Source organism: Monomorium pharaonis, chromosome 1 (genome assembly GCF_013373865.1).
Source record: "Monomorium pharaonis isolate MP-MQ-018 chromosome 1, ASM1337386v2, whole genome shotgun sequence".
Lineage (NCBI taxonomy): Eukaryota > Metazoa > Arthropoda > Insecta > Hymenoptera > Formicidae > Monomorium > Monomorium pharaonis.
Genome location: NC_050467.1, coordinates 23955087 through 23977253, shown reverse-complemented (window position 1 = coordinate 23977253; position 22167 = coordinate 23955087). Strand labels below are relative to the sequence as shown.

Sequence of the window (22167 nt, the reverse complement as noted above, 5' to 3'; positions counted from 1 at the left end):
CATAGTTCATATCCGTTTTTTAAAGATATTTTAATCAAAACTATTAAAAATTTTTAAGATATATATATTTTAAAAATCTAAATAAAAAATATAATAATAAAGTAAAGAACAGAGAAATGTTTACTTTTCTTTTGGTCTTGATTATCGATTTCCGAGAGTAGCATGTTTATTTTGAAAATAACCGTACCCGTTCTTCGCGCATGTCATACGTCATATGATGTCCATATGTCACCACATGTCGTCACATACAATTCGTTTCGTTTTCTGACCTTTCTCAAGAATTATTTGTATTAAGTATTCGTTTTTTGTAAGCATGGAACATGGATATGTACCCGGAGCAAATTTGGTAATTTCTAATTAACAATATAATTACTAATTAACAGTCATGATTATGTCAGGTTATGTAGGAAATGTTTTAATATTTTTATTAAATATAAATTAAAACATAAGATAATTAAAAATACATTAAAATGTTATGATATTGAAGATGTGTAATTGGAAATATAGTAAAAAGTCATTTGAAATTTGATAAGATAATTAGAAATGTTTTATCAGAGATACATTTGCTTATGTAAGAAATTATATCAACCAGCTAGCACATTCTTGGCACAATGATTCCAGCCAGTTACGGTGCTCATTCGAAGACCTTGTTGCAAGAGCAATGAAGCAGAAATGTGCACCCCGGAAGTGTCTAAACAGGCAATCTTTTTATATTATTCTAAATTAATTTAAGTCGAATGTAGAAAGTATACAATTGCAGAAAAAATCGAAAAAGAGAACAAAAGAAAGTAACAGAAAATATTAGGAAAAATACTAAGAAAAATAATAAATAATCTTTTTGTAGATATATATTTTTCTGCGTGTCCTAAATGTTTACAACTTTCCAAATTAATTAATAAAAACGTAGCAAGTTAAGAAATTTACATTATTCAAAATTATTTTATATTTTTATATAAGGTGACAAAAACAATTTCCTCTTAATAACTTGTTTAGGAAAAGTTGTATATATATTAATGAAAAAAATAAACATTAAAATGTTTTCTCAGTGTAATAACATAAAAAAACATTATTAAATTATTTTAATACATATTTTATTTCTTAGAAATTATCTGAATTGTTACTTGAAAATTTCAAGTAACAATTCAGTGAAAATTTCAAGTTGAAATGAATAATGTATGAGACCCAGAGATAAAAAAAGAATTTAAAATATACTAAATCCAGAACCCAAATATTACACTTTGTATTAAAAAAACATATTAAATGCAACGAAGTAATGTTGGATTAAAACTGTAATTCAAATATATAAATTCATATTTTTCCAAGAAACACGATATACGGCAGTGACTCATTAAGAAAAAATGTATGCTGTTAGCGAAAGAACTTAATGCGAGTAAGCTATTCTTTATTTTCTCTTGTTTATATCATTGGACACATTTCAATGAAAACTATTGCAACTATATGTAGTAAATTGAACGATTTGTATGTTTACATAATATTTAATATGACGTAATAATTTTTAATAAAAAATACCATTAATGAAAAATCGATACGTTGCTAAATAATAATAGCGCGTTTGACGTATTCGTGCGACGTCATCAACGTTGAACGTTAAACGTCTTACAAATGTTATCTCATCCCGTTCGCCAAAGAGATTTTTAAAGCGTGAAAGCGTTCTCGGTATGTCGTATCGTAACATTACTGCACAGTTTCCTCTCCTCGCCTTAGAAAAAAATCTGAATATTATATTCTTAAATAAAATATCTATTTTTCTGACTTTTTTCTTGCATGAATCATAACTTTATTCTCTTTTCTTTCTCAATTTCCTCCTGCTTTATTATTAAAGACAAACCTTTTTCAAAGGTAATTAGGTAATTCAAAGACCGAATTCATCTCACAGCATCCCAGTGTTGATAAAGAAGCAGTTATATTTTAACCGATCAAAATTTTTTAAGATCTTTTATGTGAGGCACATGTATGATTTATCAGTGTTTCTTTGCTCTTTTTTCTCAATCGTAAAAAAATTAATTAAAATGTAAAAACTTATGACATTATGCATTCATATGGCAATCAAGATACTTCAGTTCATAACGCTGTTATTAGCTACATCGACCATTGGTGACCGTATGTTACGTATTATATTACTGTGCACAGCACATAGAAGTAATGAATGTATCCACAATCGTATATCGCTATTATGTAACATCGCTACGATCCTGTTTCACGCGACGTTCGAAGAGTTCGCTGAATTTTGTCTTCACTTGCTTCGATTATATACAATTATTAAACTGTATTCTTGCCTTGCATTAAGCACAATGCATTGCAACTGCAAGGCTATATTAACTTGCTGTTATCTAAAGTATTAGGTCGTTGCATATAAAATGTCGGATTTCAAAAGTTTTACGTTACACTCTCACAAATGTTTCGCGATAACCGGATACTTAAACTGATTCTTTTGCAAAATAAATATTTTATTTTTCGCGAGAAATTTGCGATCTTTCAAGTTACAATATGTTCTCGTGGACAACGAGATAAAAAAATTATAGATCCGTACAACATTACTCATTGTATGTTTGAAGTAAGATATGATACGTTAAAAACACAATAAAAAGGAAAAGTCATTTTTTTATTTTTAAAAGAAAACTCTTTAAAACTCTGGAAGGCTCTTAACATCAAGTTGTTAGGCTCTTCAGAACAGTAGAAGTCTGAAACTTGATCTTAGAGACGCGAAATCGCGCACGTGAGTTCGAAGTGCGTACGTGGACGCGCGAACGTACGCATTTTTCTCCACAACGAAGACAGAGAGAAAGAAAGAGGAAAAAGGAGAGAGACAACGCTTAAAATATGTGCCAGAATAGCCTTTCAGTATGTTCTCTGGTCACGTGTAGCCGACGATATAGCGAACGTCAACCGCAATTTCTCTTCGCTTAATTTAGAGACAATATTTTCGTGACGAAACTATCGAGGCGGTGATTATCATTTAATACTTCTGTTACAAAAGCGAATGCATTATATCGCATGGTCAAAGAATGGTATCGATAACCCTAACGAAATATCGGCGGATTAAGGCAATCTTATCTAGACACACGAACTTTGATCGTCGTCGACGATTAATGCAGAAAAAAGAGACTTTCATGCGCAAAGTTCGTTTACATAAATGACATTTCGGCTTTTATCGAGGCATAAAAAAATCCGCCGGATGAACGATATAATCGAGAACTGTTATTTAGTTTACTACGCAGTCATTGATAAGACTGATTATCAATTACAGCTCTTTGACAAGGTTATCAGCATCAGACATGTTTCAAATTTATTTTAATGAAACATCCGGTTCGTCGTCTCGTTCGATATTTATAGATTGATTTTTTCCAGAGATAAAGAGTAGCACTCTCTCATTCACTTTCTCTCCCCCCCCCCCTCTCTCTCTCTCTCTGATCTTTCTTATTGAAAGAAGAGATATATTTTGTAATGTACAATTGGAATAAAGTAAAACAAAAGAAATTCCTTTTTTGAAAGAGAATTTGCGTAACTCGTGAGGCGTAAACCTCGCCATCATTATGTCGATATGAAAAATATTTATTTTCTATCAGAAAGCTAATGGTTCATTGGTTTGTTCGCAAGTATAATGTCAATATACACAACGCATCGTGTCGCAATACTGAGCATTATTCCTGTTAGAAAGGAAATTGAAGTGAAAAAGCGATAGACGATTCAGAAAAGATAAGAAAATAATTATCAGATACAGTTTACTAAATAATGACACACTAAAAGTTTATTTTTTGTCCACTAAAACACAAAAAATTTTAATTAAATAAAAATTTAATAGTAACAAATTTCTTTTCATGAAAATTTCATGAAAAACGTATATAATGAATAAAAAATTATATATATTTATAAAAGTAGTCTCATTTGGTTACAGTATTGCTTTCTACAAATACCTGCTTATTTATTTATATGCAAAAAATCTTGTATTTGTTTTTTGCTTAATGTATGCTTTTTCATGATTAGATAAGCATACAAAAAATATTGAAACTAAATTGCACCCATAACTGGCAATTAACCAAACGCTATCTTATGAATTGTAGTTTATCGGTTTGGGTTATGTTTATTGACAACTCAGAGAGACATCAAGTTTAATAAAGGATTAATGTCTTAGTATGAATATCTCTTTGGCAGATAATGTAACGTTACGTAAAAATTGCAGCATATTGCAGAATTGCGACGACTGAATCATAACGCTTGGAACAATCGCTAGAATTTAAAAATTTCTGTATCAAAAATTGCAAAATGCAACTAAATATTATATTTGTAATATAATATATTATCTATATAATTTAATCACTTATTATTTAACTTTACATTACGTGTATAATTTTATATCTTACTTAAAAATGCAGAAAGATCATCAAAAAAGAAAATTATTAAATTAGTAACTTAATGAAGAAAAGAAATAAGCCAAATGAGACAATTCATATAATAGCTGCGCATTTTCGTCTCTTTAAGGAGAGACTTGTTGACGTCATCAGCGAGGGATTGAACGGGCGAGCCCCCGGGGTTGACCAATCGCGATCCGACTTTCGCTACCACATGTTCCAACCCACTGGAACGTTGCATCACCCTTTAAAAGTTCTGTCTGGAACGACGAATTTCATCATAATAACGCGACTTCGATATATTCTTCAGCATTAATTATTTAATTATTACGATCAATATAGTTCTGCCATCTGATGGTACTAACTAGAAATTGCCTATAAATGTGTTTTTTTCATTCATAAGAATATAACATAGTTTACTTCAAACAGAATTTTTACGTAATGATCGCTGTCAAATTATTGTAAATAAAAATAAATTTTACAGCAATTTGTACAGCAAATAATATTCAATTTTAATGATTTCTATTTCAACTAGATTACTTTTGATCATAATATTTTAGTGCGACTATTATCAAATGTATTCAACGATAAAATTAATTAGTAATGTAATTTTTAACATCGTTAAAATTATTTTATTTTTATAGAGTATAAAAGATCTTGTTATTAACAATTAAAAACGACACAAAATATTCTTTATCGTATATTTAAATAATCAGTAAAAATAAAATATAATATAAATATATATCATATAATATATTGAGTGTTGGTTCGTCAATCTTAATAATGATAACTACGGGAAATACCCGTTTCAGGAAATGTTTGATCCATTTGCCCTTGAGGACGAGCCTCCACCTTAACAGCGAATGTAAGCGAGGGGTAAGTCACCCCTCTTTCTCTGCTGCCATTGCCACCCCACGTATTCTGCCCACCACTAACCGATTGGCCACAGTGCCGGCTCATTATATTAGAAACTGGGTTTCCATTTTGTGATATTTTAAATAAAAAATATATAAGAAAATTTTAAATATAAATTTGATTAAATATTTTTGTTTTAAATCTATGTATTATAACATTTCAAGTTTGTTATTTTTAAAGAGAAAAATAATATTTAATGAAATATTATTATTAAGTTTCTTCTTTAATTTGATTAAAATAAATTGTTTAATTAAACTAAATTTTCGACGCGTTCAGAAAAAAATTATTCATTCAATAAAATCAATCTAAACCTTAAACATTTTAAAGTAATAAAACTTAAAAAGTAATATTATTTCGATTTTAATTCTTAATATAGAATGTCAATGTATAAACAGCTTTCTCATAATCAATACATAGATCTTTAAACACATGTAAATGTTTAAACATTTGGTTGCCTCTTTAATCATATTAATCATACACAATTATCATTTATATTTATGTCATATTCATGTAAGCGTCCATAAAATGTACTCAAAAGCGATGTAAAAATAAAACACAATAATATTTGAATATAATCAAAATCGAAGAGAACAAGATAATAAAATAAAAATTAAAAGATAATGAAGCATGAGTGATTATCCGCGTACACACTTTTACAAATGTTACATAAAACTGTAGCTTTTGAAATCCAATTTGTTACACATGATAATCCAATATAACAGTAGAACGTTTCATTAAAATTCTTCGTAGAAAAAAAAAAAACAAATCTTTTGTATCAACTGATAAAAACGGGCGAATCGAAAAAACAGGTTCATCACTGGTATCACTGCCTCCTCCATGGCCTCCTTTTGCCCCACTATGAGCGCAAGTTCCATTCCCTCTACCAGTATCGCTCTTGTGGGGAATGGACGAACAGGCGCCGTCATTCCAGCCAGTCGCGATACAAAGTTCAAAGAGCCAGCTTGTAACTCGTATATTTATTAAGAATCGGAAATTCGCACTTCCTAGTTGAGCTAAGTTAGTCTCCCGACGTCATCGACAGCGCGATCGAATACGTAGAGAAAAAAAATCGACGCGCGTTCGATTTACATTTTTCCTCCTGTCGCTGGTCGTTCAAGTCAGCAACCACGAAGCTGCTTGAGGGCTGCACTACTGAGTGCGAGGTTGGGAGGGCCATGAAGACGTCCACGTTATCGTGCAGTGACTTGATCAAACAGGAGGTGAGCGAGTGGTTGAAAGTGGTTGATTAAAAGGAGCTTAAAGGGCGAAATGTGTACCTGTGTTTCTGTGTATGTCTGATGTGTGACATCGTATACACTTGGAGTAGAAGACGTTTAAGGAAAATTAGGAGTAAGACCTAGGAGTAAGACCCCGGTAAATTAAAAGTAACATTGGTTTAAAAAATCATTTTATAAATTTTATGCGTTCTATATAATCAACAGCAGTTGTTTCATCATACAAATAATCAGTGTAACACTTATTTATTTAGTGTCAGCGTACGTCCTATATATTCAAGTTAGATTGGTTGAAAATTGAATTTTTGTCATGCATTTCTTTGAGAAATACTTGCATTTAGAATATATCAAGAGAAGATTAGGGATGTCGAGGACAGACTTGATAGATTAACTATAAAATTGGAGCCAAGGTTAGAAAGCAAGGTCAGAAAGAACATTAAAAGGTGGAAAAAGAAAAAAGAGGGGAATAGAATTCATAATTTTATTTATGAGATTATCAAAGTTTTTTTTGATTATTTGTCGATACATTTAGACTATAAAAGCAAGACAAAAGGCAAGAGGTAAAAGATCAAAAGACAAGATTAGAAGAATGTATCATTTAAAAACAATTATAATTAGAAATGAAAAAATTATAATTAAAAGCGTGATGACAAAGTGCAAATATTAGAGGTAATTAAATATTAAATAGAATATTTGAAGGGTCCACAAATAAAATTTATTTCAACATATTATAGAATATAAGAAATACCTGTACGATTTATGATACGATAAGTCGAATTTTTTCAAACTTTGATTGCGCGGTTTATGAAATGTTAGAAATGATGTTAGGGACAAGATAAGCGAAGAGATTAAAAGAATTAAAAAATAAGAAAAAAATACCAGAACGGAAGTTTAATAGCAAAAAACTAAGTTCTTAAAAAATTCAGGTAAACAAATATCTCTGATATCATAAATGACTGCAGAAGTGCCTTAATTACGGAAATTAAAAATTCAACATTAATTAAAGTGCACAATATATTAGAAAAATACAGTTTCAAAATTTTCTACTTTCTTTTTTTTTTTAATACGTAATAGAATTATTGTCTTATTGTATTTTTAATTAATATATATATAATTTTCTATAAAAGTAGAAATAAACGTAAAAATAAAATAATAAAAGTTTTAAAAGAACAAAAATTAATTAACTGACGGTCACATATGTGCGCTTAGGGATGTTGCATGATTCGAATCTATTTGGCGTAAGAAACGCATGTCAATTAAATGTCGACGATGATGATGTCAACAGCTTAATAACGGAATCATTTAATCATATTCGCTGAAAGAATTATCTCAGAACTTACATAGTAATGCTTGCTAATAACAAGGAAACTAGACAGATGATTTAGTGCTACAATAAAACGCAATAGATAAAGTTCTGTTAATTGCAAAAACAAAGATGACAATTCGATATTACACGGAAATTGACTGGCAAATAATCAAATTAAACTAGATAGTATATAATTTAATTGAAAACTGATGCGCAAGAGTAGAAATTGACGCCTGTATTGCTGCTTTCCTTTAATTGATATGACGTGGTCTATATCGCTTGTTTATTTACAAGGAAAAATCACAAGTAAAAAGAAATTATATAACTCGTACATTATAAAATGAAAAATAGTTGGCAGAATCAGGTTAGATAGGCTAGAAGATAAGAATGGAATGCTGTTAAGGGTTAATGTACAGCTGCATGTATTTGTGGTGTTTGACGATCTCATAGTCACAAGACAGTAATGTGCGGTTCGTTCGTTTTCTTCGATTTCTTTTTGCAAGCAGCTTTGAAAGTAGTTGAATCATGCAATTAGGTAATATAAACGAGACTAAATGTAAATGAGAATACAAATAAGTATTATCGAGAGATACTCTGATCGTTGAGCACAGATACATTGAGACACGCGATTGTACTTCATTCTCTATTGATATCTTCAATATTTTGGTGCAATATAATCAATTTTCGTAATAAATTAAATTTTTTAATTTTATAAATAATAATTGAATAATAAGTATATTTAATATACATGTTTATATTTAAAACATGCATGTTTCTTATAAATAATTTATAAATATAAAAATAAATATATATAAATTAATAAATTATATGTATTTCTCAGATGTGTATTTATATATCCCTTATTTATATAGTGTTAATCAATAATTAAACAAAATAGATGTAAATCAATTTAATGACTAAATAAACCTTTGCCAGTATAGTCGACTAGAAAAGTAAATTCATTTATATATTCTTTATTTGTAGTGTTAATGTAAATTAATTTAATGAATAAATGAATATTTGCCAGAGTAGTCGACTAGAAAAGTAAATTCATTTATATATTCTTTATTTATTATTATAAAATTTATAAATATATATTTGTATATTTCTATATTATCACAAATTACCGAACATCTTACGCATTAATGTTTTACAATTCTATATAATCATAGATTCTACTTCCGTCCAAAATTTGATACTCTTTATATCGTATGATAAGTTATAAATAAATTAGTTAATGATTGAAAAAACTATGAATCTAAGATTCCTTACGTGCCACGTGCATTAACCCACGAACTTTTGCATGCGATACGTGCTATCGTATATTCTACTATGTTATCCATTCATGATGAATTCTATTGGTTGACGGGCGGGTGTGTCAGTGACGTCACAAATCGATGTTTCATTACGCTCTCGGTGGGAGAAAGAACATATCAAATTGGCGGGAAATATAATAATATCTTTCAACCGTTTCAAGGGCCCTTCTTTTCAATTAAATATATTTTTTATTTTTACTAAATATTAGATATTACTAAATTATTAAATTACTGTTACTACACAAAGTAGTATGCGCAAAGAGAATTTGTAGCACTCGATTGTTACTTTTTACTTCTATCTTTCCATTACTTTTTATGTTTAGAGTATACACCTGGATATCTTTCATACATATTTGCAGTATCTGTTCACGTTAACTGTGTTATATTGAAACTTTCCACACTCAAAGTCAAGTTTCGTTATTTTTCTTTTTATTGTTTTAAACGTTAAAATTTAGAATTTTAACGAGAAACTGTCAAGAGTTTGTAAAGAAAGATTAGTGAACAAATTTAATGTATGAAAACATAGGAAATTTTTTTTTTACTCCAGAAGACTGAAGAATCGTCATTTCTCTTACAAGGAATTAATGCGCAGTATATTTAGTATGATCAAAGAGAAGAAAAATTCCATCTCTGAAGAATTACTTTTACTACTAGAATTGATAAGAAAGGCACAATCCGAATGAATCCGACAGTTGAACTTTTCGCCCGCATTTGGTGTCAGAATTAGGAACTAGTACGGAAAGGATCGATCGTTGTTTCTCGCGTTCGAAGTTTCTTAGGTATTATAACTTATATGCGCATTAGTAAGAGCGAGAGCGTTATGCAATGCTCGGCGTTCGGCGGACGCGTTGCGCGTGGTGCCTAAGGACGATTCAAGGTCACCCAATAACATCGCCGCGCAGATCGATAATACGAGTCTCACCGTTTCGTTTCTCTCGGTCCACAGATACGAGATGCCTGCAAGGACCTCGTCCTATCTGACGACCAGCTACGGCAAGTCATGCAGGCGCTCGATGACGAGATCAACAAGGGCCTGGCGAAGGAGACTCACGATGATGCGATCGTCAAATGTTTCACTACTTACGTGCAAGATCTGCCAAACGGCACCGGTAAATAAGATAGCACACGACAACGAGTCATAAATCGTTTTTTAATCCGATAGAATCATAAGAAAAATAAAATTCAAAGTAAAATATTCACATACATTCATATAATTGTTTTAGTAAAATTTATAAATTGAATGTTAATTGGTGCTATATTAAATACTTATAAAAAGGAATGAAATCAAAGTTGTTGATTTAAAAAAATGCAATTCGGGATATAAGAAAATTTTTAATGATTTGATAGTTTTACGAAATTAATAAGAATTATTAATTTTTGTCCCTAGAGAAGGGCAACTTCCTGGCGCTGGATTTGGGCGGTACGAACTTCAGGGTGCTGCTGATCACACTGGACCGTCAGAATTTCGACATGAAAAGCAAGATCTACGCGATACCTCAAAGTTTGATGCTCGGAACCGGTACCCAGTTGTTCGACCACATTGCTCAGTGTTTGGCGTTGTTCGTAAAAGACCTGAACTTGCAGAACGAGGTACTACCATTAGGCTTCACGTTCAGCTTCCCCCTGACTCAATACGGATTGACAGAGGGCCATTTAGTGAGGTGGACCAAGGGCTTCGATTGTAGCGGTGTAATCGGTCAGGATGTCGTTGCTCTTCTCGAAGACGCAATTAGTAGAAGAAGAGTAAGTGCATGATCACATACGGTATATAAACGAAACGTTATAATAACAAATTGTAACGACAATTTAAATGAATTTTTTACAAATTTGTTATTTTATCAATCATTATGAGAGATACTTGTAAATATTCGTAATATACAAAGATTAAAAAGAAAAAAGAATATAATTATTTCGTATTTTTCACAGGATGTTAAAATTGATGTGTGTGCAATTTTAAATGACACCACCGGCACTTTAATGTCATGTGCTTGGAAGAATCAAAACTGTCGAATTGGTTTAATCGTCGGTATGTATATAACATTTATTTTTGTTATTAATAAGTTTCATGTACTAATTATCGTAATTTACACTGCAGGTCAATTGTTTGAAAACTTATGATTTTCTTGCATTTCACGAAACATTAAATATTTCGGAAAAAAAAAACGTACATTAGTTTTTAAACACATTTTAAAAAACTAAAGTTTTAATTTTGTCTACAACATTTTGTTAAATTATATAAAATGTCTCCTGCAATGTAAATTAATTTAGGACTAAATTGAATTCGAACCCAAATAAATTTCTAGTCATATCACATAATAAAATAATAATTGCTAAATAAAATTAACTTCTCAGCAGATGTAAAATTTACTACTAATTTCTTTCTGAAATAAATTTATTAAATATATTATAAATTTATTTATCTCTTTGTAAACTTGACATATATAAAGTTCTCTCGCAATTATAGGTACTGGGAGCAACGCCTGCTATGTCGAAAAAACGAAGAATGTGCAGTGTGCGATTCCAGGCAACTATGACCCAAACAAGCCTCATATGCTCATCAACACGGAATGGGGCGCATTTGGCGAAAACGGCGCACTAGATTTTGTGATGACTGAATTCGATCGTGCCATAGATGAGAATTCTATCAACCGTAACAAGCAGTTGTTTGAGAAAATGATCTCGGGAATGTATATGGGTGAACTAACGAGGTTGGTTCTCGAGAAGCTGGTGAATGCCGGTCTCCTCTTCGGCGGCAAATGTCCCAGCGATCTCAAAAAACGTGGCAAATTCTTCACAAAATATGTATCCGAGATCGAAAAGTACGTATTAATTGATTTTCTAATCATATAATATATATATATACATATATATAGAGAGAGAGATTCTCCAAATTCATAAAAACTATGTTGACTAGCAAAATTAAACGCACGGAAATATTACTTATCGACGATTAAAGATATAAAACATTGATCAAAATTTTCACTTCATCTAATTAATTAAGAATTAAAGGATTATTTTGACTTTTTATTATTATAATTATCTAATGACTAAATGTCTACATCTACACACCCATTATGTACATGTGTTTAGCATAGATATTTATCCATTAAATAATTTGTTATATAATTCATCCGAAGATGGAATAACTGATTCTAAAACTATGGAAAAGAAGAGTTAAATGAAAATATCGTATCTAAAAATATCTGTGTGTTTCAGTGATCCAAAAGGAAGGTACACAAACTGCCGGGAAGTATTGGCCGAGTTGGGTATACGAAATGTCAGCGATCAGGATTGTGAGAATGTGAGATACGTATGTTCGGTGGTGTCGAGAAGAGCGGCGCATCTCTCGAGTGCGGGAATAGCGACGTTGCTGAACAAAATAGGGGAGAACAATATTACAGTTGGCATCGACGGATCGGTATATCGATTCCACCCGCATTTTCACGACCTCATGACGGCAAAGATCAGTGAACTTCAGAAGTACAAGGTAAAAGCGACAAACTGCAAAACGTAGAATTACAATTGCGAGCCATAAAATTACAATTACGAGCTCTTGGTCTCAAAGATATAAAATGACATAAAATAAAACACATTTTTGTATTCAGAAGCTGAAGAGCATATAATAAATTTTGCGTTTAGAGGAGCAAACTTCTTTAAATGAGATAACGTGCGGAATAACGCTGTGACAAACCAAATAATGTTTATTTCAAAATTATTATTAATAATTTAAATTATTTGTTGCAGTTCGATTTGATGCTCTCGGAAGACGGTAGCGGCCGAGGCGCCGCTCTAGTCGCGGCAGTGGCATCACAGAGGCGGTGAAGACGCGGTTGCCGGTAGCGAGCTAGCTGCAATTTAATTATATGTATAAAATCGAGCGACGGTATGAGAGAGCTGGAATGAATGGCGAACGAGTGAGAGCGATCGAGTATGGGAAAAAAATTAGGGATTTTTTTTTCTTGCGTTCGTTTCAGCTGCAATTTTTACACTCTTCCCTCTTTTAAAACCGTTTTAGATAAATTCTTTTAAGGTTTCTGCGAAGCCTGGATAGTTCGCCGATTAGGAAAAGGACTCTTAGATGTATTCAGCTGTCGAAGATTAGATTACGGGTCTGTTTTTGATAAAAAGAAAAGGATTTTTAAAGTAACACGCATTGCCACACGTGTTACCTGCCTTGTTTTTGAGTGTAAAAAGGTGCGAGAGAGCGTTTGAAGGAAACGAACGGCATCCAAAAATTGCGCGATGAATATTTCTTGTACATAGAGCACAAAAAAGCAGTAACTTAGTGGATTAGAAGACGGTGATAATTACTTAGTGTTCTTGCGAGAGAGAAACCAGAGAAAATCAAGGATATAGATATCTTTCCTGCGGCGGTCCAGTACGACGATCGCTAATTAGCGTGATTCGCATATCCACTCGTTAGCGTAATCAGTTAATCATCTTGCGATTCCGCGAGGCCAAATTAGAGAGAAAGCGTTAGATATGTTTGAATAACAAGTGAAAAAAATTACCGGCTATATTAAACCGGGAAGAAAAAATATCGAGTGGCCGTGTCAATTGTTAATTGTTAATAAAAATATTAATGAGTGTAAAATTAAATCGATGATAAATAGATCATAGTGATTATCAGAAGGAATTGAAAGATTCCAGAATAAAACACAGTTTTTCATCGATTAGAATATTGTTTTAGTTAATCCTTTTATTTCATTATAGTATAACGTATATCCCCACAAACCACCGAATAACTTGCATCAAATTTTTCATCAATTTAAAAACTATTCTTCAGAAAAAAAAAATTAAGCTGCCTTTATAGTATTATCAGGTAAAAATAAGATAATATATAGAAAATTAAATTTTAACGAAAAAAAAAACATTGCTGCACGCGACATATTTCAATTAATTTTTAAAAAATTCTAACAATAAATTTTATCTTGAGACTTAACTACAAAAAATTAAAGAATTTAATGTTGAAAAGTTCAATATTATCATTAAAATTTTTTTTCTTTAAAAAAATTTAATTTATTCGAGTCGATCATTAATTGTTTTTTATTTACGCTTTGTATATAAACATATTATTACGTTATTCGATATCTCTGACGATTGCATGCGAGATAAAGCGTTCGAGGAATTTTGCCAACTATTATTCAAGTGCGTTTCCTTATCGCGATAAGGCCTAATAATTGAGATAAAATGATAAGGCTAATGATATCGCGAATGGCGTTCGTTTTTTAGTGTGCTTGTTTTCAACGACACCGTGTACATTTCGGGAAAACTGAAAAATTACGCACTATTCTTATAAATTTCGCGAGTTTTTTTTTGTCGTCATGCTGCGACGACTGCGAGCACTCAAGTCGGTGAGTATTCATATAGGAATATAATAGGCAAAAGTTAATAAAGTGTAATACGAGTTAAAATGCGAATGGTTTTCTTGTTTAAGACTTTCAATTTTATATTTCTCTTTTTCGATTTTAATAAGGATAAAAATTGTATCAACCAATCGATTTTTAGACAATATTACTATAAGCAAAAAAAAGATTATCCGTAAAATTACATAGAACTTTCTAAAGCGGCTATTTAAGGAACATTTTCTTTTTCTGTAAAAAAATGTTAAGATTTTGATAGAAAGTGAAATGTAATAGGTATAACAGCGATATTTTGAGAAAAATATTTCTGCGATACGTCACTGGAAAATTATTGATGGCAAAGCGAAAACGAGTGATAACACGAGTGTATGAGTGAGACATCGGCGTCGCTTTCGGAGCGATAACATTTTTTACCTTTAGAATATTATTAATGTTGTTATGTACACGTTGCTGTTGAGAATAAATTATCGTACAAATAACGAGGCATTTCTTTTCACTATCACTGAAATACATAGTTATATTTTTATACAAAAATTAACTATAAATGGCAAATGCAAGCCATTATTAATGCGCCCCATCATACCGTATTTCGCAAATCTGTCGCAAAAGAAAATTATCTGTTTACGACGCCGGGTGTACATACGCAGAGGCGCGCGCACGTGAGGTATCCCGGTGCCGCCACCTGGTGCACCTCCGATCGTCCTGGCGCATGGCCGGTGGGGAGACACGTCAAAGTCACGGAGAGCCGCCGTCGAGAAAAATCCGTTCGGCCACACGATGAGGTGCGACTGGACGGTACTGCTACGCGGGAACGTCTCGCGAATCCGCGGATGAAGGAAAGAGAAAGATAGTGAAAATTGTTGCGCGAGTGTAATCCCCGAGCGAGCGAGCGAGTTAACATGATCAGCGGCATTCAGATCGCCTTGAAGAATGCCATTGACGTGGTGAGTGACAATCCTCAGTCGGTGGCGACGACGACGACGAGGAGGACGACGATAGCGTCTGCTGCGAATCGCGCAGTTGCGCCCCGTCCTTGTACGCCGCGATAACGAATATTAATTTCCGCGACGACGTCAACAACGAGGAGGACACCCAATGTACGATGTTTGACAGATCTCCGTCGGGTCTGATATATCGCGACCTCTTCGTAAAAATTAAATCTAATGCGATACAAGTGACAGGAAAAGAATAGTTACAAACAGACAGACCATTTGTATTGTTTTTCTATATACATAACTCGGATAGCTTATCAAGATAGCATATGATGTGGACTGACGATTAAATTTGCAGACAGAATTTATTTAAATTCAGGAACTTTTACGTCAAATGAAAATGTTACGTTTTAAAACGACGTTCGCACTTTTGTGCTTGTAATAGTTTACTTCCGCGTAATGTTTTTACATGTTGGAAGTGCTCTTGGAGCTTTTCAGTTAAAATATTCTTTGCAGAATCGATGACACCTTTTTCCGACGCCACCGGTGACCCATAAAATCGCGTTCATAATAATAAAAATAAAAATCGAATACGAATAACAGTAGTAAGTAAAACAAAGATGCTGCAACAATATCAAAAAATGAGGAGAAAATAGAATGTTTATATAGAATAAATGCGAAATAACACTTGTGGGATTCTTTGTTTCTTATTACAATGAAATATGGTATTCGAGTTGGGTCACGTAAACAATTGACGATTTGGAAAATTATTACCGATAACGCTTATCGCAGGCATAATTTAAGTTGAAAATGCTTTTTTTCTTTGCGTGAAGCTGAACCATCGAAGCTGTCGACTTCAATTTTTGCATATATGTAAAATATAGGTGTTTGTGGCATAGAATTGCAGTATTTCTATAAATTAACTATTTTTTTTTGCAAATTAAACTCTTAAAAGTTTGCAATTTTTTAATTTGATGCAGTTCATGCGATAAACAAAGATGTATTTTACATATATATAAAAGTTGAAGTCGATAGCCTCTGATAGTTTTTGAAAAATCGTGTCAGCTGACTTGAAAAATGCATTTGTTTTTTAAATTTACATAACAAAAATTAAATATTTAGCCAAATCAAAATTTATAAATATTTATAAAATATGTATAAGTAGATGTGCAATAGAAAGCATGAAAGAATATGTGCGAGTTTTCTTGAAAAAAAAAATCCCAAAAGTTAAGTCCCTTTACCGCACTCTAAACTAGAATTTTGTCGATATATAATTTATTATCTTCTTACGAATTATTTCCCAAGACTTTTTCTCGACTTTTTCTTCAACTTGTCTTAAAAAATTTGTCCAATTATTGTCCATTACTCTTGAAAATAAATTAAACTATAAATTCTAAATTATTTCCTGAAAATTAATTATAAATAAAGTTCGCCATCTCGATTCAAAATATTTATTCCTCTATTTACAGATAGCGCCGCCGGCAACACCCCTGCAAGATTTCACCTATCACTGGAAACAGCTGATGAACTTCTATGTGAGTCATCTGACTGACTGTAAGGTGCCTGTACAAAACACTAGCATACCCCGGCACCTGGATGTACTACTGGATATTTTATTGCAAGAGGAGAAGGAAGAGACCGAACCTGGACCCTGCCTGGAATATCTTCTACAACACAAACTCCTGGATCTTCTGGCGACCTTGGCCAGCGCGGAGACACCGCCTGGCATGCGAACGGTCTGCCTCGCTTTTCTGAGAAAGTTTTTGGGTAGATCGAAATATCCCTTGCTGCATCACGCGTCTATCTACGCACCGATACAACGGCTAGTGATACTCTGCAACGGCAACCCACCGTCGCCAATCGAGGCTGAAGAGGTACGATTAACGTCTGCTGCGAATCGCGGTTCGATTTATTACAAAGTGTTCAAAAGAATTTACTCAAAATTTGTTATCAAAACGAATCTACAATTTTTTAAGGATTAAAGAATCAGTTGTTTAAAGAAATTTCCCCTATTAATAATTTTACACACGTGCAAAGACATGAATTAGCAAATTATTTAACTTTCGACAAACACACTGTTAAATTTTAATTTAATTTTTAATTTTAGTGTTTTGTTTTAGTATTAAATTGTTAGTAAAACAATTTTACTTTCCTTTGCTTAATAATTAAAAAAAAAGTTCTTTATGGTTATTCTCTCTTTTTACTTCATACATTTGCAGTGTTTCCCTATTTATTTCTTAATACTTTTTATTCGGTTTTTCTTATGTCCAGTCGGTAAACATCTAGAACGGCGATCTGTCCACTACGCTCGACATTCCTTTTCAACTGATTTGAAAAATTTATATATCTACTTACATAATCTACCGCAAGCCGCTCACTGGATCCGCTGCATCCCGTTTCAGCCTCGTTAGCATTCTCTTCTATCCGCCGTAGAAGACTGTCCTTGTCACTCCGTGAAACCGAGAGGTGCAATCGTGCAGTCACACACGCATGTAACACACTTCCCGGAATACCGCCGTGTATTCGCGAACACTCGCGACACTCCCGAGATTTTCGTATGCGCGCGCGAAACGATGGATTTCCGAGAATCACCGGCTAACTTCAGTTTCCTTCAATCGCGCTCGACTTCGCGTTGCTGGTGGCGGATACGGTGGCGAGGCTAACTCGACGATTCCGAACATTCACGTCGGGTGTACGTCAAGCATATGACTCGTTCCGATTTTCCTCGATGATGCCTAGCGACAGGAAACGCCTCCCAAACCGATCCCGGGTCGAATTGTCCCCCGATCTCCCCTCCTCCGCACGCAGAAGATCGCGATTCAGGCAACGACACTCCAGCACGTCGACCGGCGCGAAATGATGCACTTCGAATGTCGTCGGTTAGTCCCGTGCCTGCTCGGCCGCGCTCGGTTTCGCGCCACCGATTTCAAAATGCTGAGACACCTTCTTCGCGTTTATTTCTATCAATTTTTAAGTAAATTGATTTTAATCTTGATTCAATTCACCCTTTTCTCGTTTAAAGCAAAAGGATTAAGAATAAGTTCAAATAATGAAACTGAAATGAACGTTATTCGCTTATTCGCCTCCTACGGCAGATGATTTTTTCCACGATTTTGTACCGATGCGAAACTATTCGCACTCTGAACACATCCCGAACACTTCAGTATTTTCTGATTCTTCGCCTAATTTTTCTCCCCCGTTTCGTTGACCATCGCGTCACCGATCGTGTCACTGGCCATCCAGAAATTTCCACTATTCATACTCCTCGATAGCGTTCTACAACAGATATCTCGGCGACGATGATCGAACGACGGTTCGACGATTATCCCCGCTTTGCACGGTGAGGGAAAAATCGCGAATTAGAAGACGAAACTGTGCGAACGTCGACGTTGCACTTCGAACGACGGTTAATTTCGGCTCGGTTAATTTCGGCTCAGCCTCGGCCGCGTTCGGTATCACGCCACCGATCGTATTTAAGCGCGAATTCAAAATATACACTTATGCAGAAGAAATTTTTGCTGTTGCAGCAAAATCATCAATGTGCTGCTGTTCATGTGGTAACACCCAAGTTTTACCGTCACGAGCAATTATATTAATACGGATACTTGATTCAACTAAATAACTATTTGAAAGTACTAATAAAAAATTTTATAAAAGAATAAACAATATTTATTTCGAATAAGTAATATTTTTTATAATAAAGATGTTATTTGTTGGAATATGTCTTTACTAAAGGAATATCTCTTTTCTGTTTGCAGGTGCAATTTCTGTTAACAATCTGCTTCCTGGTATGCAAATACCCTCATGTGACCAACATTATTAATGACGCGCCAGTTGTGCAGGCAGTCAGCAATCCCGCCAAGAAAGATAACGAAAGAACAGAAATCCAGAGGGTGACGTATGTCCCGACTAGAAAAAAGAATAATTCTAATCCTCTGTTTGAGCCCTTGGATACCCAAGCGATCACGTTGATCAATCCGAATCTCTTTCATAAGGAACGCCGAAGAGTACCACGCACGAATCATGTTTTCAAGGCGACCGCGTCAGATCCTGGACATTTATCCGGAAGATCGAACGAGTCCGTGTCCTCGAGGGAGGAGAGCGTCTCGTCCAGTCCCCTGGCTCAAAAATCCATTTGTGATTCACCCTCGTTGGATACAAAGAGCAGCGAACAGTGGGAGGAAAAGGGCGAGGGAGACTCCTCAGAGAGTAAGATCGACGAACACTTGCAAAACTTGCGGGACTTGCGATTAAATGCCGATTGCAATGTCTATGACGACGCGAGTTACGTGGCGGGTGATAATGATCAGAGTTTAAAATCGCCGAAGAAGTCAGAGAAGTCAAAGTGTCTCTTACTTGACGCCCTGATGAGCTATTTAAACAGCGCGGTAAAGAATGCATTCTTTTTTTCATACAATGAACTAATTGTGACTATAATGTAGATATCATAATAACCAATTGCTCTTTCTCCGTTTCCAGGACAATACCGTGAGGATACGAGCATGCGAGGGAATAATGGTCCTGGCGTCCTTGGACGACCCTTCGTTTGCGCAAACAGTGGCCAGGAGCGAACTTTCATCGATAGTCTCGAATCGTTTGGAGAACCTGTTCAATGCCATTCCGGCGCACGTTGATCACTTGGATATCTATAATGTGGACGTCACGTGGGGCTTGGACTCGCCACTGTGGACCCAGGAAAAGAAGTTTCCCGGTTGCCGGCAAGTGGCGGCGTTCTTTATGTGGTACGACTACTGTGATCAGCTGATCAGGGAGGCTCAAATGGAACTCGCCGAGACGCTGGCGAGGACTATTCGAGTGATGTTCTTCGAGAGGATAGTAACGTCCGCCCTGGCTGATCATCATGTCGTACTTATCACTGCTCTTGTCGCGAAGTGCTTGAAGGAGACGACCTCTTCTATATTGTGCACAGGTAGATGCACAATAATCCTAAAATATTACTTCACAAACGAATTAACCAAATCTTTCTCTGGGAAAATTATTTATAAGATATTATCTTTAATATATCAGAAAATAGTATTGCAACATAAATTCTTAGCTCAAGCTTAATTATTCTTTAGTTTGAAAATCTTTTTATTTCGACTTTCTAATTTACTGAAAAATTTACAAAAATATATATATTATTGATTTATTTTATATTTCTAAAACTTCAACAATTTTTTCAGAGCTGAGTTATTGGCTGGTTGGCCAAGACAGAGATCCGGAAATACCAAACGTGTGGACGTCTCCAGTATTGCATAGATTAATAGAGAATTGTTTCACAGACAGTAACGATCTTACGGTAGAAACATTGAAATTATTTGACGAGGCAATAGACAAAAGAAACGAACACATATTGCATTGCCTTTTACTAATTTATCTGTCAACGCGAGCGTACTACGATAACACTGCTGCCGATAGTGCTATCGCTTCATGGAGCGATGAGGAGGATGAAAGAGAGAAAGAGAAGAAAGGATCTCTGGATCTTTCCTATGAGCAAAATCATAGCCGTACTTTGGCACCGAGTAATATTCATCGAGTTATTAATTGGTAAGGTGTAAATCAAGAATTAAATTAAGCTGTTAATTAATAAAAAAATTCTTTTTAAAATAAGAATGTGTTAATTGCTCAAGTTCTAATGCAAAAAATGTTGTTTTTGACTTTGGGAGAATTAGATGAACGAAAAATAAGAAAGTGACACAAATGTTACAATAAAATGATCATTATTTCAGTTTCCTGTCATTGATACCACGTTACTTGCAAACGGATCCGGATGTGAATAACTACGAAAAATACATGCCGGCTTGGGAACAGCAATACACCTCGGTGCTTTCCGACTGCGCTTTGATGGCGTGGCCGTTAGAGGCCGTGATGGTAGACGACTCCGCGAGTTCTGATTCACGGCCGGAAGCCGATCATTGCTCGGGTCGATTCTACATGGGACCATTCCTGAGCATGCTCTTTGACAAAGTCAGCAACATGCCGAAACAGACATACGAGATCAACTTAGAAGTCACAGGGTTAATCTCTAGATTGGCGCTACTCCCGCACCCGTACCTGCACGAGTTTCTGCTGAATCCTCTACTACCTCTGATACCCGGCACGAAGAGTCTCTTTTCGTGCTTACAGAAAGTTGTCAAACAGCTCGTTAGCGAAATACCAAAAACACCGGAGAATAAGATAATGCTGGCGGAGACAAGGCAGAGATTGCTGAGCAATTGTCCTCAAGAAGAGTGAGTGGAATCTGATTTATTTTATTGATATTTTTATTTTTTTTAAATATTTGTGCCTACATTTTGAAAACATTTTGATCTTATAGATATTATATCAACATTTTATTCTACCTGAAAGAAAAATTCTAAATAATTGTAATTATACTTATTATGTTTTTTATATAAACTTTTTTATCCTTTCATATTGATGTTTCAGGGAGCTGGAGAACATTCTATATGAAAGCGCTGTAGTAATGGAAGAATTTTGCAAGGATCTCGCAGCCATAGCATACGTTAAGTATCATCATTCTGTTTAACAAACTTTTAAAAATATGAGATGTTTGTTAAATAGAATGATAATATTTGTATAATTCATCTTAAATATTAATATATCAAAATCACATAAAACTACCTATACTTTAAGTAGCAAATACTTTTTGTGATGACTTTGTAAGATACATAAATCTATAATTAGGTATAATACAAAATATGTTCAATTAAACTATTATTATCATGAACTA

The 22167-nt window shown here is 33.9% G+C and overlaps 3 protein-coding genes across 6 annotated transcripts in view; 2 read left to right on the top strand and 1 right to left on the bottom strand.

The window, feature by feature from the left end:
* LOC105832332 (hexokinase type 2) overlaps positions 1-14013 on the top strand; it is a 16524-nt gene extending 2511 nt beyond the window's left edge. For 2 of the 3 annotated variants that reach the window (XM_012673163.3, XM_012673162.3), the window contains exons 2-7: positions 10089-10251; positions 10530-10885; positions 11069-11168; positions 11607-11961; positions 12359-12629; positions 12887-14013. In XM_012673163.3, coding sequence (XP_012528617.1) covers positions 10089-10251; positions 10530-10885; positions 11069-11168; positions 11607-11961; positions 12359-12629; positions 12887-12964 — 1323 coding nt within the window. In that variant the 3' untranslated portion in view covers positions 12965-14013. Of the gene's footprint in view, positions 1-6086; positions 6506-10088; positions 10252-10529; positions 10886-11068; positions 11169-11606; positions 11962-12358; positions 12630-12886 lie in introns of those variants that run through there. The other variant, XM_012673164.3, reaches the window with a different exon arrangement.
* LOC105832334 (BRISC complex subunit FAM175B) overlaps positions 1-18815 on the bottom strand; it is a 27414-nt gene extending 8599 nt beyond the window's left edge. The window contains exon 1 of the mRNA XM_036295486.1: positions 17793-18815. The gene's annotated coding sequence lies outside the window, so the exon portion shown is untranslated. The remainder of the gene's footprint in view (positions 1-17792) is intronic.
* Positions 15202-22167, top strand: LOC105832331 (protein FAM160B1). 2 transcript variants are annotated; one of them, XM_012673159.3, is made up of 7 exons: positions 15202-15449; positions 16907-17311; positions 19196-19825; positions 19917-20367; positions 20621-20984; positions 21167-21667; positions 21864-22167. In XM_012673159.3, exons 1-7 carry the CDS (start codon positions 15405-15407, stop codon positions 21961-21963), a joined length of 2496 nt encoding a protein of 831 aa, XP_012528613.1. In that variant the 5' UTR covers positions 15202-15404; the 3' UTR covers positions 21964-22167. The 2 variants fall into 2 exon arrangements, with proteins under 2 accessions (XP_012528613.1, XP_036151378.1); XM_036295485.1 differs by lacking the exon at positions 15202-15449 and adding an exon at positions 15457-15602.

Coding starts and splice junctions, on each gene's coding strand:
- LOC105832331 (XM_012673159.3), top strand. CDS start 15,405: ATGATCAGCGGCATTCAGATCGCCTTGAAGAATGCCATTGACGTG. Junction 19,826..19,916: donor TGAGCTATTTAAACAGCGCG/GTAAAGAATGCA, acceptor CTCCGTTTCCAG/GACAATACCGTGAGGATACG. Junction 20,368..20,620: donor CTCTTCTATATTGTGCACAG/GTAGATGCACAA, acceptor CAATTTTTTCAG/AGCTGAGTTATTGGCTGGTT.